Source organism: Haemorhous mexicanus, chromosome 22 (assembly GCF_027477595.1).
Source record: "Haemorhous mexicanus isolate bHaeMex1 chromosome 22, bHaeMex1.pri, whole genome shotgun sequence".
In the NCBI taxonomy this organism is placed as follows: Eukaryota; Metazoa; Chordata; class Aves; order Passeriformes; family Fringillidae; genus Haemorhous; species Haemorhous mexicanus.
The window spans coordinates 6,621,637-6,636,752 of record NC_082362.1 but is presented as its reverse complement, the minus strand read 5'-3'; the positions used below and the strand labels follow the sequence as shown (position 1 = coordinate 6,636,752).

Below are 15,116 nucleotides of genomic sequence, written 5' to 3'. Positions count from 1 at the left end.
GGACAGGCCTGGCTCTGCTCTGCAGCGGGGTTTGGGGGTGCTGGTGGCAGCTCACACAGGCCATGGGGGCTTGTGCCAGGACCAGTCTTGTGCCAGGACAACCCATTTCAGGGGTGTAGGGACTCACTGTAGTGCCCTGTTGAGATGTTGGTGGCATTGACAGCACTGAAAATCCAACTTCCACCACATTTTTCCATCTCCTGAATTCACTCACTTCCACCAACCCAGACTTGAACTCAATCCTAAATGTATATCAGAAATACCCCAGTATTGTGGCTTGTTGGAAACCCTAAAACCATTTGAGGTGCTTTTTTTCCAACAAGGATAACATGGCTGGCACAGCTCCAGCAGTGTCACTTTCCCAGAGCTGAGAGTTCTCTTCCTCAGCACCCTTGGCCTGTTCGGAAGCCCTCAGCAGCATCCCCAGCCCACCAGGATGGGTGTCCATCCTCCAGAGACACCTGAGCTCTGCCTCCAGACCTCCTGTAAGCTCCCTGCTTTCTGTTCTGTTTCCCAGACCTACATTGGCTCTGTGCTGGTGTCTGTGAATCCCTACAAGGAACTGGAAATCTACACCAAGCAGAACATGGAGCGCTACCGCGGCGTCAGCTTCTATGAAGTCTCTCCTCACCTGTGAGTGGCTGCCAGTGCAGGTTTGGTCACTCCCACCCAGCTGGGACACGCCAAAAGAGGCAAACAGGACTTTGCCCTGTCCCAGCTGCAGCCCTGGAAGTCCAAGGGACAGAGAGGATCCTCTGAGGGTGTGGTGTGAGGCTCTTTCTATTCCTGCTCCTCTCTCCAAAGAGGATGAGTTGCCTTTGCAAGAGCAGTATTTGGAAAGGGAGTTGGTTCCTTCCTGGCTGCAGGAACAGAGTTGCTTACCCAGCCCTGGCAGGACAGGAGTTCATTGTTCCAGGGTTATTTGGGGTCTCTGTGTCCGGGGCTGAGTAGGGGAAAGAGTTTCTGCTGTGTGGGGGTTTCTTTCCTACCTCTGCTGGTACTGCCTGACCAATATTTATCTGGTATTTCCCTTGTTGCTAAGATACCATCAGCCTGTTGGAACAAGGAATGTATTTATTTACATGGTCTGGCTTGGTGAGCATTCCCAATTTCCCATTAAAAAAAAAAAAAAGTTTGAGGTTTAAAGTTATTTTTGAAAGGGTTTGAATTTTTTTGTCAGACAGAAAGAAAAAGATGACTGAGAGCTGAGGCCACATGGCTTCAAAATAGTTTTTCTTCAGGACTAAAGGCCAAATTCTGAGCACTTCTTGGAGGATTTTTTATGTTGTGTTTTGTTGGGTTTTTTTAAAAGAGATCTTGGAAGAGTAAATGATATTATTTTTGAGCAAACTATTTGGGTTGTTTCTTATTGCTGGCACATAGCCCAGGAGAGTAAACAAACCAGAATGTGCTGCAAGCACAGAGAGGGGGAGAAACACCATTGCTTGGGAAAGTCTCAGCACTTCAAGTTGGATTTTGTTAGGACAAAAATATGATTTTTACTTTGTGAGCCCAGATGGGGGAGAATTAAACCTGAAAAACCCTGCACTCAAACCTGCCCAGTTCCCTTTGCCTGTGGTCAGGGAAGGGCTTCTCTGCCCTTAGATGGGAATTTTGGGATTCTCTGGAAAATCCTTGGGGCTGTGGCTCTGTTTTTAACTGTGCAGTAGGTACAGGATGATGGCAATGCTCGTGATAGCACAAAGCCCTGAGCAGATGTGCTTTAATTCCACTTAAATCACACTGTGGCTGATTATTCCTCAGGCTTTCCTTCCTTTTAACAAGTCCCTCCAGAAGCTGCAAAATGTGCAGCTCGTGAGTGACCCTGGGGAATTGTGATCCTGGGTACTGCTGCTCCCACTGGGAGAACAGAATATTTTGCAGACTGTTTTTGCTGTTCCATTGCATTATTTGATTATTTTATTGCATTATTTGATTATATATGCATTTAAAAATCATCTGAGGAGCAACAAAATGCTCCATCTGCAGTATGGTGCTCTGGATTTCTCTTCTTCCAGTAACTCATCTTTTTTTCTCTTTTTCCTGTTCTAAACTGACTCTAGAAAGCCAAAACACTTCAGGATCTCCATTTCAGTGTCAGATAGTTCAGCTGGGCTTTCTGGGAAGTGCATCACACTCAGAGGAGGAAAGTTATCCCTGTGGGCTTGGAACCCAGCATATTCCCAGAGATCTGTCACATCCTGTCCTGTTTGTGGCCTGCAAATGGGACCATAAACATTTTTATTTCTGTGATTCTGTCTGTGCCTGCCTGCAGCTCTTGGGGCCATAGAAGCACAGGGGCCAGAGGCACTTCTTCAAATCCAAATTAAATCTGCATTTATTCAACTGTTTTCCAAAAGACTCCAGAGGCAGAATCTGGATGGGAACAGAGGGACATGATGTATTTTGTGGGGTGAGTTGTGTTGCCAAAGGAGCTCATTGGTGTTGCCTTAGCACCAAGTATTAATAGACTGGAGAAGGCCACTGCTGATATTTTGGTGTGATTACTTCTAATTAATAGCACAGCAGGAGAGTTCAAAAAAAGGAAAAAAAAAAAGAAAAAATGAAAATTTACAAAGCCAAGCTTTAAAATGTTGTCAGGTGTGTGAAGAAGACAGAGAAGACAGAATATCTGCTTGCTCACCAGATGTGAGAGCTGAAAATGGTGTTAGGGAGGTTGTCCTTTCCTGTCCCCCTGAGCAGTTGTCACCATTGTCACTCGTCCCCTGCTGCTCTCTGGTGCTGTGGGAGTGTCTGTGACTGACTGGGTGTGAGATCCTGTCTGCTGACAGCACAGAAATGAAAGAAAAAGCAGCAAAGGAGGAAGAAGAAGGGCAGGGCCAAACTCAGTGCAGGGAGAGGAAGTGGCTGCTGCTTGGGGCAGAGGGGACCTGCAGGATGCTCCTTAATCTGGGGTGGCTTTTCCAGCTCTTCCCACCACCCAAGAGAAGCTCAGGCAGCAAAATTCTGTTTGTGACCTTCTGAATGTGTCATCACCTAGAGGATAAGCAAGAAAAAATACCAGTGAAGAACGAGATGTTTCCTGAGTGTAAAACTTTTCTGCCCCATTGGACTGGGACAGAAAGAGAGAGGTCATGATGTTGAGAGATCATTTATATTTAGAAAAGCCAGTTCTGCACAATTTAGTCGACTTCTACCTATTTTTGTCAAGGAAAAAAATAAAGTCAAAAGAACAGCCTCAAAGAATCAGACAGTTTGTGTGATGACCCTGCAGAAGCCTGGCTCGGTGGCTCAGGTGTGACCAGAGGTGTCAGTGCTGCCCTGTGCTGTCACCAGCGTGCAGGAGCTGTGATCTCACCCAGCCCATGGCCTGGGGCTGCTTTGGGGGCTGTCTCAGCCGGGATTTCTGGGCAGCCCCGCTGACCCCGGCTGTCCCCTCCCAGCTACGCCATCGCGGACAACTCGTACCGCTCGCTGCGCACCGAGAGGAGGGACCAGTGCATCCTCATCTCGGGGGAGAGCGGCGCCGGCAAAACCGAGGCCACCAAGAAGATCCTGCAGTACTACGCTGTCACCTGCCCCGCCAGCCAGCAGGTCGAGACCGTCAAGGACCGGCTGCTGCAGTCCAACCCCGTCCTGGAGGTACCTCCCACCGGCGGGATGCTGGCCCTGGGAACGCTCCTGAGTCCCACTGGGGACAGCGGTGACACAGAGTGTCCTGGGAATGCCCTGTGGGCACATCACCGGGGAATCCTGCCCTGATTCCTGGCCAAAGCACTCCTGGCCCTTCCCAGCCTGCCAGGAGCAGCTGTGGCATGGATGGGATTTGGGGACAGAGGGGATTTGGTGTGGGAAGAGCTCTGGGACACTGCAGGACAGCAAAGGGACACATCCCAGTGGGCAGCTCACACAGGCTGGGCTCGTTTTCTGGTGCTGTGGTGTCCTCTAGTGTCCAGCCCTGGCTGTGTGCAGTGCCCTGAGATATCCCTATGCCCTGAGATATCCTTGTGTCCCTGTGCCCTGTATCCATGTGTCCCTGTGGCATGAGATGGCCCTGTATCCGTGTGTCCCTTTACCCTGTACTCCTCTACCCTAAGATGTCCCTGTGTCCCCGTGCTCTGTATCCATGTGTCCCTGTGGCCTGAGATATCCCTGTGCCCTGAGATGGCCCTGTATCCATGTGTCCCTGTGCCCTGTATCCGTGTGTCCCTGTATCCGTGTGTCCCTTTACCCTGTACTCCTGTACCCTAAGATGTCCCTGTGTCCCCGTGCTCTGTATCCATGTGTCCCTGTGCCCTGAGATGTCCCTCTTTCCCTTATCCCTGTGCCCTGAGATGTCCCTGTGTCCCTGTGCCATTTCCCTGTGTCCTGAGATGTCCCTGTGCCATGTCCCTGTGTCCCTGTGCTCTGTGTCCCAGGAAAGGTGAGCTCCCTGCAGCCCCTCTGGCAGTGAGCTGTGACCAATGGCTGTGGGGACAGAGGGAAGGGCTGTCAGATGTGACATTTGTTGTCAGCAGTGGACTGGCATTAAAATCAGCTTGCAGGGGGGTGGAAGTGTTTTCAGAGGATGTTCCATCTGCACTGCTTGCACAGGGTGTAAAGATCAGCCTTAGAATTCAGGGAGAAATCTGTTTCCTTCTGGGTTTCCAGGAAGGAAAATCCTGGGCTGTAAGTAAATAACTGACAGCTTCACCCAAGTGTTTATAAATAATCTGACTTGGTACTCATTTATTTTTCATTTCAGGCCTTTGGAAATGCAAAAACCCTTCGGAATGACAACTCCAGTCGGTTTGGGAAGTACATGGATGTGCAGTTTGATTACAGGGTAACTTGGAATCTTCTTTATATGTCAGGACTGGTCCCAGTTTAGGAGCTCTCTGTGTTCCTCTGTTGCTGTGTGTGTAGTGAGTGCTTTGCATTTCCTTGGTGACAGCCTAAGCAGAGCCTGTGGTAGCAAAGTTTTGGTCCAGAGGTTTTGTGGCACTCACTCTCCTTTCATTTCTCCCCTATTTCTCAGTACAAGGAGACACTGAGATCAAACCCTTTTATTTCTGGGGTATTTTATTTCTAGTGCTCTGTGCCAGTGGATACTCCCCAGGTAAATCCACATAAACCAGCTGAGATCTGAAGATAATTCCTGTCCTGAGTAGCTTTGCACAGAGTTTGTGCCCACTCTGATCCCAAGTGCTCCACACCAGCAAGGTGGACACAGTGCAGGGGCTGAGGAGCTCAGCACTGCCATCCTTCAGGTCTCCTTTAATCCCTCCACACTCATTTTGGTGTTTCCCTTTGTGGTGAATTCCCAGAAGGAATTTTAGCACTCAAATCACCACTGTGCTGAAATAGAGCTCGTGGCACAGAATGACAGATCATTCTGTTGTTTTTGTGGGCTTTTCCTTCAGATCTTGTCTTTGACAGACAATGAAGAAGCAGAAACGTTTTCCTCTGTGTTGATGAACTCTTTCCACGTGTCTGGTTTGGTTTAGGGGGCTCCTGTTGGGGGCCACATCTTGAACTACCTCCTGGAGAAATCCCGAGTTGTGCACCAGAACCACGGCGAGAGGAACTTCCACATCTTCTACCAGCTGCTGGAGGGAGGGGAGGAGGACCTGCTGAGGAGGCTGGGCCTTGAGAAGAACCCACAGCAGTATCACTATTTAGTAAAGGTGATCATTAACTATAATTCTTAAAATATTGTATTACAGAGTTGGGATATCTCCAATTGACTTTGTAATTTCCTTCCCTCACTTCAGAAATAGCTCTGAGGTGACTGCTGTAAAAAGAAACACCATGCATTGAGCATGGATAATGTATCTTTGTTGATTATTTACTTATTTATATGAAGCTGTGTCTTTTTAGGGTCACTGTGCAAGGGTCAGTTCCATAAATGACAAAAATGAGTGGAAGATCATGAGGAGAGCCCTGTCTGTTATTGGCTTCAATGACAGTGAGGTGGAGGTGAGGTTTAGCAGCACAGATTTTCCTACTTTTGAGGATTTTTTTTTTCTGCTTTGATTTTGGATTTCTGATTGAAATCAGTGAATCAAATCAGAGTGAATGTATTCCCCACAAAAATCCTGAAAAAGATACAAAATGCTCTCCTAAAAATTGAATTAACACAAAAACCTTGCTCTGTGTTCATTCCATCCTCCTGATCTCTGCCTGTTGCTCCCATGGCAGGATTTGCTGAGCATTGTGGCCAGTGTCCTGCACCTGGGGAATGTCCAGTTTGCTGCTGATGAGCAGGGGAATGCTCAGGTCACTACAGAGAATCAGATTAAATACCTGGCCAGGGTGAGTATCACCAGTGAGGGAGATATTACAGGAAAGGTGAATTGTAGAGGATTCCTTACTTTGAGCTTAATATCATCATATAGTTTTAGACTGTGATTTAGAAGTTCTCATAAATTTAACTTTATTTTCACCTAAATAGAATGCAAATATTATCATCAAACCCATTTAATGGACAACTTCTCTATTTACCACCTGACCCACCCCTGCCTTGAGGTTTCCACCTTGGGGCAGTGAGGTAGGAATAGACTCTGGGGAAGAGTTTTAAAGCAAGAACCACCTCGGTGCCTTTGCTTGGTCACTTCCTTCCAGCCAATTCATTGGTTAGCTCATATCCCTGCCAGAAAGGAGGGGAGGGGGGGATTGATGCTGCAGAGTTGGTCAGTGTGAGTGGGAAATAAAGGGTTGTTTCACTGGCTGGGATTTTAGGAAAATGGAATGTACAGCTCCATAAATTAATTGAATGTCCTGCATGCAGCTGCTGGCAGTGGAAGGCTCAGTTCTTCGGGATGCACTGATCCACAAGAAGATCATAGCAAAGGGGGAGGAGGTAAGAACAGGCCCTGGGGATGTGGGAGGCAAAGGGGATGCAGTGAATCAGCTCTGCCAGCTGCTCCCTCATCGCCTCGCCGGAGGTTGGCACTGCAGGGATCCCACTGCTGGTGGTCCAGCCACGAGCAGGATGCTTTTGAGTGGCTGTTTAGTGATGATGAGGCAGGAGAAGGGGATCCCTTGGTTTGGGGGTGCTGAGTGGTTTGCTCTGCTCTGCCTGCAGCTGGTGAGTCCCCTGAACCTGGAGCAGGCAGCCTATGCCAGGGATGCCCTCGCCAAGGCCGTCTACGGCCGCACCTTCTCCTGGCTGGTCAGCAAGGTCAACAAATCCCTGGCTTACAAGGCAAGTGAACCCTCTGCTTGTTGAGATCCAGCCAAACGTGACAGCAATTTCCAGATCTTTCAGCCTCAAAGCAAGTTCCATGTTTTCAGTCATTTCTAAATTCATTTGTAATTAATCTGATCCCCGTTAACGCTGGGATTTGATGATGGAGATCCAGGGATGGATCATAGCTGTGAGCAAATACCTACATTTGTTTTCTGCTCTGTTGCAGGAAGAGAAGTTTCCAGGCTGGAGAAGTACAACAGTTCTAGGATTGCTGGACATCTATGGGTTTGAGGTTTTCCAGCACAACAGGTTTGTTTTGATAAATTCTCAGTTACATTATTCAGTTTATGATGTTTTTTCTCCCTTGTGAAACAAGGTTTTATTCCATTTCTTTGTAAAAGAGGTGGCATTTAAATGTCAGGACATCAGGTGACAAACTGCTAATTACAGGGCTTCTAACACTTACAACATCCAGCTAATAATTAGCATTTACAGCTAGTAATGGTGCTGGTATTTTAAAGAAACTGCTGGGTGTATTCATGCCTTACCCTGAGCTGTGCCTTTGTCCAGCTCTCCAGCCCAGGGGTGGCTGTTGTGCCATCTTCCCATGGTGGTGACAAACCAGGGATGGCACTGGCAGAGTCTGGAACCTCCCTGGCAGGTAGCACTGAACCAAGACTCTCAGATTTGCAGTGTTAGTGGGCCTTTATTCAAGGTTTTTGTGCTCTTCCATACTCCATTCTTCATGTCCATTTTTCCCTCCTTCTGGAACTCTTTGAGTTTCCCTAAATAATCAATTTACTAAATGCATGCAGTCAGTAAATAAACTCTTCACAAAAATCTGTTTCTCTCGATTCACTGTATCCCTGCTGCTCCCACTGTTTGTACCTCCTTCTGTACAAACAGTGATTATTTTTCTGATTTTTCTTTGCAGCTTTGAGCAGTTTTGTATTAATTATTGCAATGAAAAGTTGCAGCAGCTCTTCATAGAGCTGACCCTGAAGTCAGAGCAGGAGGAGTACGAGTCCGAGGGCATCGCGGTAAGAGCCCAAATCCCCCTTCCCTCTCCTTGCAGAGATCCTGCCATGAGCTCCAAACCAAGGAATTAAAGAACTTTCCTTTTTCCCTTCATTTGGAAACCCTGGTAACTGTGTGAGACAGCTGGAAGTGAGTAATGCCATCCCAAGCTTTTAATAAAGGCAATGTTAGGAAAACAAATGTGATGAGTGAAAAAGCTTTGACAGAAAGATTGTTTAAATCAGATGTTCTCTGAAAAGTTCTGAAATTTACATTTCTTTTCCAGTCTAGAATTGTTTTCACCTAAGTGTGATTTCTTGTCTTTGCAGTGGGAACCAGTTCAGTATTTCAATAACAAAATAATTTGTGATTTGGTGGAAGAGAAATTCAAAGGCATCATTTCTATTTTGGTGAGTTGAAAACATTTTTGAATGAAAAATTTCAGGCAGTGTAGTGGAAAACAAGGGGGAAAACATGGGAAAAAATCAGTTTATGTTGGAAGTGTTTGAGTAGGTGGGAAGAGCAATAATACACAGAATAGTGACACCATTAAAAGTCATTGCATCACCTCCAGGGGCTCTGGGGGAAGCAGCTCCCAATCCAGGCAGTCTGGAAGGAGGGAAATGTTTTCCTTCTCAGCTCAAGAATTCTTCATTTATTGAGCTGAAAGTTGTTTATCTGTGGAAAGGCCAATCTGGAGGAGAGTTTCAGTGAGGCAGAGCCCAGAAATCCCTGGAATTTGTGTGTTTGTAGGATGAGGAATGTCTGAGACCTGGGGATGCCACAGACACGACATTCTTGGAGAAACTGGAGGAGACTGTGAAGAACCACCCTCATTTTCTGACGTGAGTGTTCCCTCAGCTGAGGGCTTCCAGTGTGTGAACAACATCCTCACTGTGCTGGGTCCCACATAAAAGATGATAATTTTCTTTTACAGAGAGATTTGATTGATATTTAAGATAATATAAAGTAGGTTGTCAACACAAAGTGTCTGACTGAGCTTCAGAATGCAATAGGGGCAACAAAATTCTTGTTACTGACTCACCTCTCAACTTGCAGATTGTTTACTTCAGTTTTGGAGCTCCAAATGTCTGTTTATTCTGAATGTTCTGCTTTTGTTCTGAATGCTCAGTTTAGGATGTCTACATCTTATGTGCACACAGAACCAATCTGCCAGGAACACTGAAATTCCCCTTCTAATTAAACATAAATGCATTTATTGACACTTCTATGACGTGCTGGTTGATAACTTCATTTACCTGAAAATCCCCAAGTCCAGTTTGCATTCCTTGCTCACTGCTGCACAGTCCTGCTCCAGGACTGAATGTCCTGGTGCTTTTTGAGGTGAATCCTGCAGGATTTTGTTTCTCCTGAAGGTTTTTGCTCCCTCCCCAGGCACAAACTCGCTGACCAGAAGACGCGCAAGTCGCTGGGGCGGGAGGAGTTCCGGCTGTCGCACTACGCTGGGGATGTCACCTACAGTGTTGCAGGTAACGCAGAAAAACCAAAAATCTGGGCCTTAAATACATCCCCACATCACTTGATCAACCAGAATAATTTCAAATCTCAAATCCCTGCCTTGAAGTCCCAGTGGAACAGCCTGAGTGGTTTGTTTTTCTTGCAGGTTTTCTAGATAAAAACAACGACCTTCTCTTCCGGAACCTGAAGGAGGTGAGTGTGGAGAGAGGAGTTTCCAGGACAGAACGAGGAGCTGGGTTTCAAATGAGGTGGCACCTGAGGGAATGGATTCTTCCAGACTCCACCTGGAGGCTGTGTGTCCACAGGGCTGCACTCTGAAAAGACTGATTGAGATCCCAGTGCTCATTTTGTTATTTTAAATAGTTTTGTCCTCAGGTTTCTCTGGTAGTCCTCTGTACTTCATCTCTGAAAACATCTCTCTCTGCAGACCATGTGCAACTCAGAGAACCCCATCATAAACCAGTGCTTCGATAGGACAGAGCTGACAGACAAAAAGAGACCTGAAACGGTGAGAACTCGAGCTGGAGGGGGCTGTGGCTGTTCCCTCTTTTTGAAACATGAACTCTCACATGATCTGAATGCAAACCCCTGACATTGTATTCTGCTGGTTTGTAGCCAGCTCCAAGTCATCCCTTCATGTGCAATTTTCTTTTTTTTTCCTCCTAGGCAGCAACTCAGTTCAAAAACAGCCTCTCCAAACTCATGGAAATCCTGATGTCCAAAGAACCCTCCTACATTCGCTGCATGAAACCCAACGATGCCAAACAGGCTGGTATGGCCTTGGACAGAGGCAGAGCACTGCATCCCGGTCAGGGAGGCACAGAAAGGAGCCAAATGAAGATTTTGGGGTCATTTTGGGGCTGTGCCTGAGCTTCTGTAGGGAGGGGGTGGCAGTGCCAGCAGCCAGGAATCGCAGTGGGAGCACTGCTCTTGGGTAGGGGAAGGTGGGGGTTTTAGTAAAGAATTATTCACCTGTGGAAATTCATTCTAATGACCTTATTCTCCCTCAGTTTTGGTTCCTCTGAGATGTTTTATGCATAGAGAAAAACTTCATTTTGGAGCTAAATAAAAATAATTAAAAAGGGGTGGGAAGGGGGAAGGCAGAAGACACAAAATTGTGTGGGACTTGTGCTGTGAGGATTCATTGGAGTTTAAAGATAATCCTTTGAGATACAACCAGAGCTGAACACTCCCCTTCTGTGGAGCAAGGCCCAGCTGGGCACTGATTGTGTTTGTCCGTTTCCATGCCCGGCCTAGACCGATTTGATGAAGTCCTGATCCGACACCAGGTGAAGTACCTGGGGCTGATGGAGAACCTCCGCGTGCGCAGGGCCGGCTTCGCCTACCGCAGGAAATACGAGGTGTTCCTGCAGAGGTGAAGCTGCTTTGGAATTCTGTCCTCTCCTCTCCCTCTCCCTGAGCTTCATCCCACTGCTCTTGAGGCTGGGAGCTGTTCTGAACAGTGCAGGGGCAGCTTTACCACCCAGAGGGGTGGGAAGCTTGGGCTCCCTCCCTTCCCATGACCCCTCTCCCTCCTTGGATTCTCTCCCTAAGATTTCCTCTCCTGCCAATTCCCAGGTACAAATCCCTGTGTCCAGAGACGTGGCCCACGTGGGATGGGCGGCCCTACGATGGGGTGGCTGTGCTGGTGAAGCACCTTGGCTACAAACCAGAAGAATACAAAATGGGACGGTCAGTTCTGTGTTCTCACTTTGAGGTTATGAATCACTGCATGTCCCTGCTGTCCCTTTGAAATGAGCTTCTCTAGATAATGGGGGAGGGAAAGATTACAGAGCCCAAAGGGGATGCCAAAAGCAAGTTGCTCCAAATGTAATTCTGCATTTCTATTTCCAGAACAAAGATTTTTATCCGCTTTCCCAAGACCTTGTTTGCCACAGAAGATGCTCTGGAAGTGAGGAAACAGAGTCTGGGTGAGGCACTCACACTTGCAGTGGATTTCTATTTTAAAAAGCTGAGTCTTTTTCTGCCCAAATGTGCTTGGTCGCAGTTAGAAATTGCTGCTTTTCTTGCAATTCCAGCCACAAAAATGCAGGCGACGTGGAGAGGTTTCTACCGCCGGAAGAAATTCCTGACCATGAAACACTCAGGTATGAGAGACACACAAGGAGGGAGAGACGTTCCCCCAGCAGCTCCCACAGCAATTCCCAACCTTTTACTGACATTTATCCCATGTACCACATTATTAAAAACTCATGTTCTTGCCCCCATGCCCCACTGAAAGCTGGTTATTTCCAGAGTGGGTTTTCCTGAGCATTTTTGGTGCCAGTTTTGTGAAGGAGCTCTCTTAATGCAAAATCTTTGTGTTATTTTTAGCCATCACCATCCAGTCCTGGTGGAGGGGAACTCTGGGACGCCGAAAAGCTGCCAAGAGGAAATGGGCAGTGGAGACAATCAGGAGGTGTGTGAAGAGCAGCCCAAGCCCTCAGACATCACATTCCTTAACAATAAGATGCTAAAAAGAAACTTTCTTGTCACTACACAGTTTTTTAAAAATAAATTACAACTATTAAATAAAGCCCAGGAAATAGAACCTTTACATAGCACTAACTTGGATGACTTTTTAAATTTCCTAACAATATTTTCCACTCCTCCAGGTTCATTAAAGGCTTCATCTACCGGAACCACCCGCGGTGCCCGGAGAACGAGTATTTCCTGGATTACATCCGATTCTCCTTCCTCATGAACCTCAAGAGGAACTTACCAAAAAATGTCTTGGATAAATCGTGGCCAACTCCTCCCCCATCACTCTGTGAGGTGGGAATGAGCTCTGGGATGTGGGAGGGGAATCCAGGCCTAGAGGATTGCAGCTTCTTGGAGTGTGGTGCTGTTGCAACACCATTTCCTCCTGGGCTTCTCATCCATTTCTGAACTTCAATTTTTCTCTAAACAAATTCAGTTCCCTCTGTTACTGTTATTATCCTGCATCTGCTTGAATTGGTTTATGTGCTCAAAACAAAATATTGCAGAAATCTCAGTTACCTTATCCAAAGAATTGTTTGGGTTGAAGGTACAGCTGGAAGGAAGGAAGGGCACAGCAGTGCAGAGAGGACGGATCCTGGTGTTTATTCCCCATTCTAAGGCAGCTGGAGAAGTCCCAGGGCAAACCCTCATAGAGAAAGGCAAACAATCAACTACTTAGTATTTAATTCTTGGTCAGGAAACAGCTTTTTAAGCCAGCAGTGCATTTTCTGCAGTTGCTGCTGCTCTGTTGGGTTTGTCAGTGGTTCTGGGCTGTTGGGTTTTCATCCCTGTCAGATTTGCCCCTCTCAAGTTTCATCCTCTTGGGTTTATCAGTGATCTCTGGACTGTTGGGTGTTTGTCCCTGTGGGTTTGTCAGAGGTTCTGGACTGTTGGATGTGTCCCTGTGGGGTTTGTGACTGGTTCTGGGCTGTTGGGGCTCTGTCCCTGTGGGTTTGTCCCCAGCTCTGACTGTCCCCTGTCCCATGCTCCCTGCAGGCGTCGCAGCTCCTGCGCAGGCTCTGCATGCAGAACATGGTCTGGACCTACTGCAAGAGGATCAGCCCCGAGTGGAAGCAGCAGGTACAGGGCACCTTTGCAGGGCTTCCCTGACACTGCCAAGGGCAGAACTCACAGGGAAAGGAGGAGAGGAGCAGCTGAGGGGAGGGCCAGGCCCTCCCTGGGCCTCAGGGCAGCAGTGGGGAGCTGCAGGGCTGTGAATTTCTGCTTTCTGGGGTGCCACAGGAACAGTGTCACTGATCTGGGTTTAAGTTAGACACAAAACACTAAAAGCCTGGAATGTGCACAGAAGAGACCCCATTCTATACATATTTCAATAGATACTATTTAAACAGGCTGTGGAGCCAAGCCCCCACATAATTTCTCTATTGAAAAGCCCTGCTACTCTGCCCGTGGAAGCTAAAAATATAAGAAGCTGCATTATTCTGCCTGTACCATGTCAAGTAGAGAGTAAGAATCCTGCAGACACAAACCCAGTCATTTTCCAAACACAGAAGTTAGAGGAATCATTTCAGCTGCTCTGTTGTAGCTAAAAAGAATAAAAATGATACTGAGATTTGATTCATCTCATGGAAAGGTAGGGGGGAGGGAGTTTTTGTATTAAAAAAAAGCTCAGTAAAGAGACAGAATTGGAGATGTTGGCTGTAACTGCCACGAAGGTTTTTCATTGCACCATCTCTCACCTTCTGCAGCGCACGGACACCTGGAATGAGAGGCTGAGCCTGTGATTAGGGACATGGGATTAACCCAGCTCAGCAGCTGCTTTCCCCCAGCAAACCAGGCTCACTGATAAGGAGCCTCTTTTATCCCCATTTCCCTGTAAATCATCCCAGGTGCCTTGTCCCCTGTCACAGCCTTGGCCCCAAGTACAGCACGGGGGATTTCCCACTTTCCCAATCCCTGGTTTGTTCTTGGAGCAAAGGAGCCCAGGGCTCAGGTCACTGACAGGGGCTGGAGCTCTGCCACCTCCAGGGACTGAAAGTTTAGGGTGACTCCTCATCCAAACAGGAACTAAATTATGACTGCTAATAGAACCACAAAGGGAACATCTCTTCTAACACAGACCTATCTTTTTAATGAGGAGAAATTTTACACTAAATAAGAACACTTCTTTTGTCCTTGCAGCTGGAACAAAAAGTAATTGCCAGTGAGATATTCAAGGGTAAAAAAGACAATTATCCTCAGAGTGTTCCCAGGCTCTTCATCAACACTCGACTGGGTGAGTGGGGCTGCCAAGTTTAACAGGAGGAGGGAAGGGGGGGGATTAATGAACTCTTCTCGCTGGAAATTCCTTTCTGACCCCCCCACCTCTTTGGTTTTAATACAGGTAGAGAAGAAATAAATGCTAAAGTCCTTCAGGCATTAGAAAATGAAGCACTTAAGGTGAGAGACATCAAGCTTTTGTCAAGCTCCCAGTTATTCAGCAGGAGGCCAAATTATATTTCTGGAGAAAGTACAGCAAGAATTTTACATTATATTAAGCTTGCAATACTTTTGAGGACAGTCTGGGAAGAATTGATGGATTAGAAAGTGGAGACTTGGGCAGTTTAATGATGGCAGTTAAGAACTGAATGGGTTACAGCTGCAGGGGAAGGGGGAAACCCCCCAGAGTGTCACCAAACCTGGGTGTCCCAGTCCCCAGGCAGGGCAGCCACCAGGGTGTGTCCAGAGCTGCTCTGGGGCAGCGAGGAAGTTCTGGCACAGAGAATTTTCTGCATTCCTGGTTTCCCAAGCCCTGGTTGGTGCCTGGTGGGGGCTGGCAGTGCCCCAGGTGGGCTCTGGCCCTGCTCACTCGTTTTTCAGTATGCAGTGCCCGTGGTCAAGTACGACAGGAAGGGCTACAAGGCGAGGGCACGGCAGCTGCTGCTCACCCAGAGCTCGGCCATCGTGGTGGAGGAGTCCAAGATCAAGCAGCGCATCGACTACTCCAACCTGACAGGTGGGAATGGCACAGGGATGGGCTGGGCCCCCCCCAACCCTGCTCCTCAGC

General features: G+C 47.5%; 1 protein-coding gene across 6 annotated transcripts in view; it reads left to right on the top strand.

The window, feature by feature from the left end:
- Positions 1 to 15,116, top strand: part of MYO1C (myosin IC) — a 50,170-nt gene that overhangs the window by 32,018 nt on the left and 3,036 nt on the right. For 5 of the 6 annotated variants that reach the window (XM_059866130.1, XM_059866125.1, XM_059866128.1 and 2 more), the window contains 26 exons: positions 518 to 633; positions 3,405 to 3,603; positions 4,706 to 4,786; positions 5,448 to 5,627; positions 5,821 to 5,919; positions 6,142 to 6,255; positions 6,731 to 6,802; positions 7,028 to 7,147; positions 7,359 to 7,441; positions 8,067 to 8,172; positions 8,479 to 8,559; positions 8,903 to 8,994; positions 9,545 to 9,639; positions 9,774 to 9,820; positions 10,056 to 10,136; positions 10,295 to 10,400; positions 10,886 to 11,003; positions 11,207 to 11,320; positions 11,483 to 11,559; positions 11,668 to 11,736; positions 11,963 to 12,047; positions 12,244 to 12,403; positions 13,106 to 13,189; positions 14,252 to 14,345; positions 14,454 to 14,509; positions 14,930 to 15,065. In XM_059866130.1, coding sequence (XP_059722113.1) covers positions 518 to 633; positions 3,405 to 3,603; positions 4,706 to 4,786; positions 5,448 to 5,627; positions 5,821 to 5,919; positions 6,142 to 6,255; positions 6,731 to 6,802; positions 7,028 to 7,147; positions 7,359 to 7,441; positions 8,067 to 8,172; positions 8,479 to 8,559; positions 8,903 to 8,994; positions 9,545 to 9,639; positions 9,774 to 9,820; positions 10,056 to 10,136; positions 10,295 to 10,400; positions 10,886 to 11,003; positions 11,207 to 11,320; positions 11,483 to 11,559; positions 11,668 to 11,736; positions 11,963 to 12,047; positions 12,244 to 12,403; positions 13,106 to 13,189; positions 14,252 to 14,345; positions 14,454 to 14,509; positions 14,930 to 15,065 — 2,665 coding nt within the window. Of the gene's footprint in view, positions 1 to 517; positions 634 to 3,404; positions 3,604 to 4,705; positions 4,787 to 5,447; positions 5,628 to 5,820; positions 5,920 to 6,141; positions 6,256 to 6,730; positions 6,803 to 7,027; positions 7,152 to 7,358; positions 7,442 to 8,066; positions 8,173 to 8,478; positions 8,560 to 8,902; positions 8,995 to 9,544; positions 9,640 to 9,773; positions 9,821 to 10,055; positions 10,137 to 10,294; positions 10,401 to 10,885; positions 11,004 to 11,206; positions 11,321 to 11,482; positions 11,560 to 11,667; positions 11,737 to 11,962; positions 12,048 to 12,243; positions 12,404 to 13,105; positions 13,190 to 14,251; positions 14,346 to 14,453; positions 14,510 to 14,929; positions 15,066 to 15,116 lie in introns of all 6 variants that reach the window. The other variant, XM_059866126.1, reaches the window with a different exon arrangement.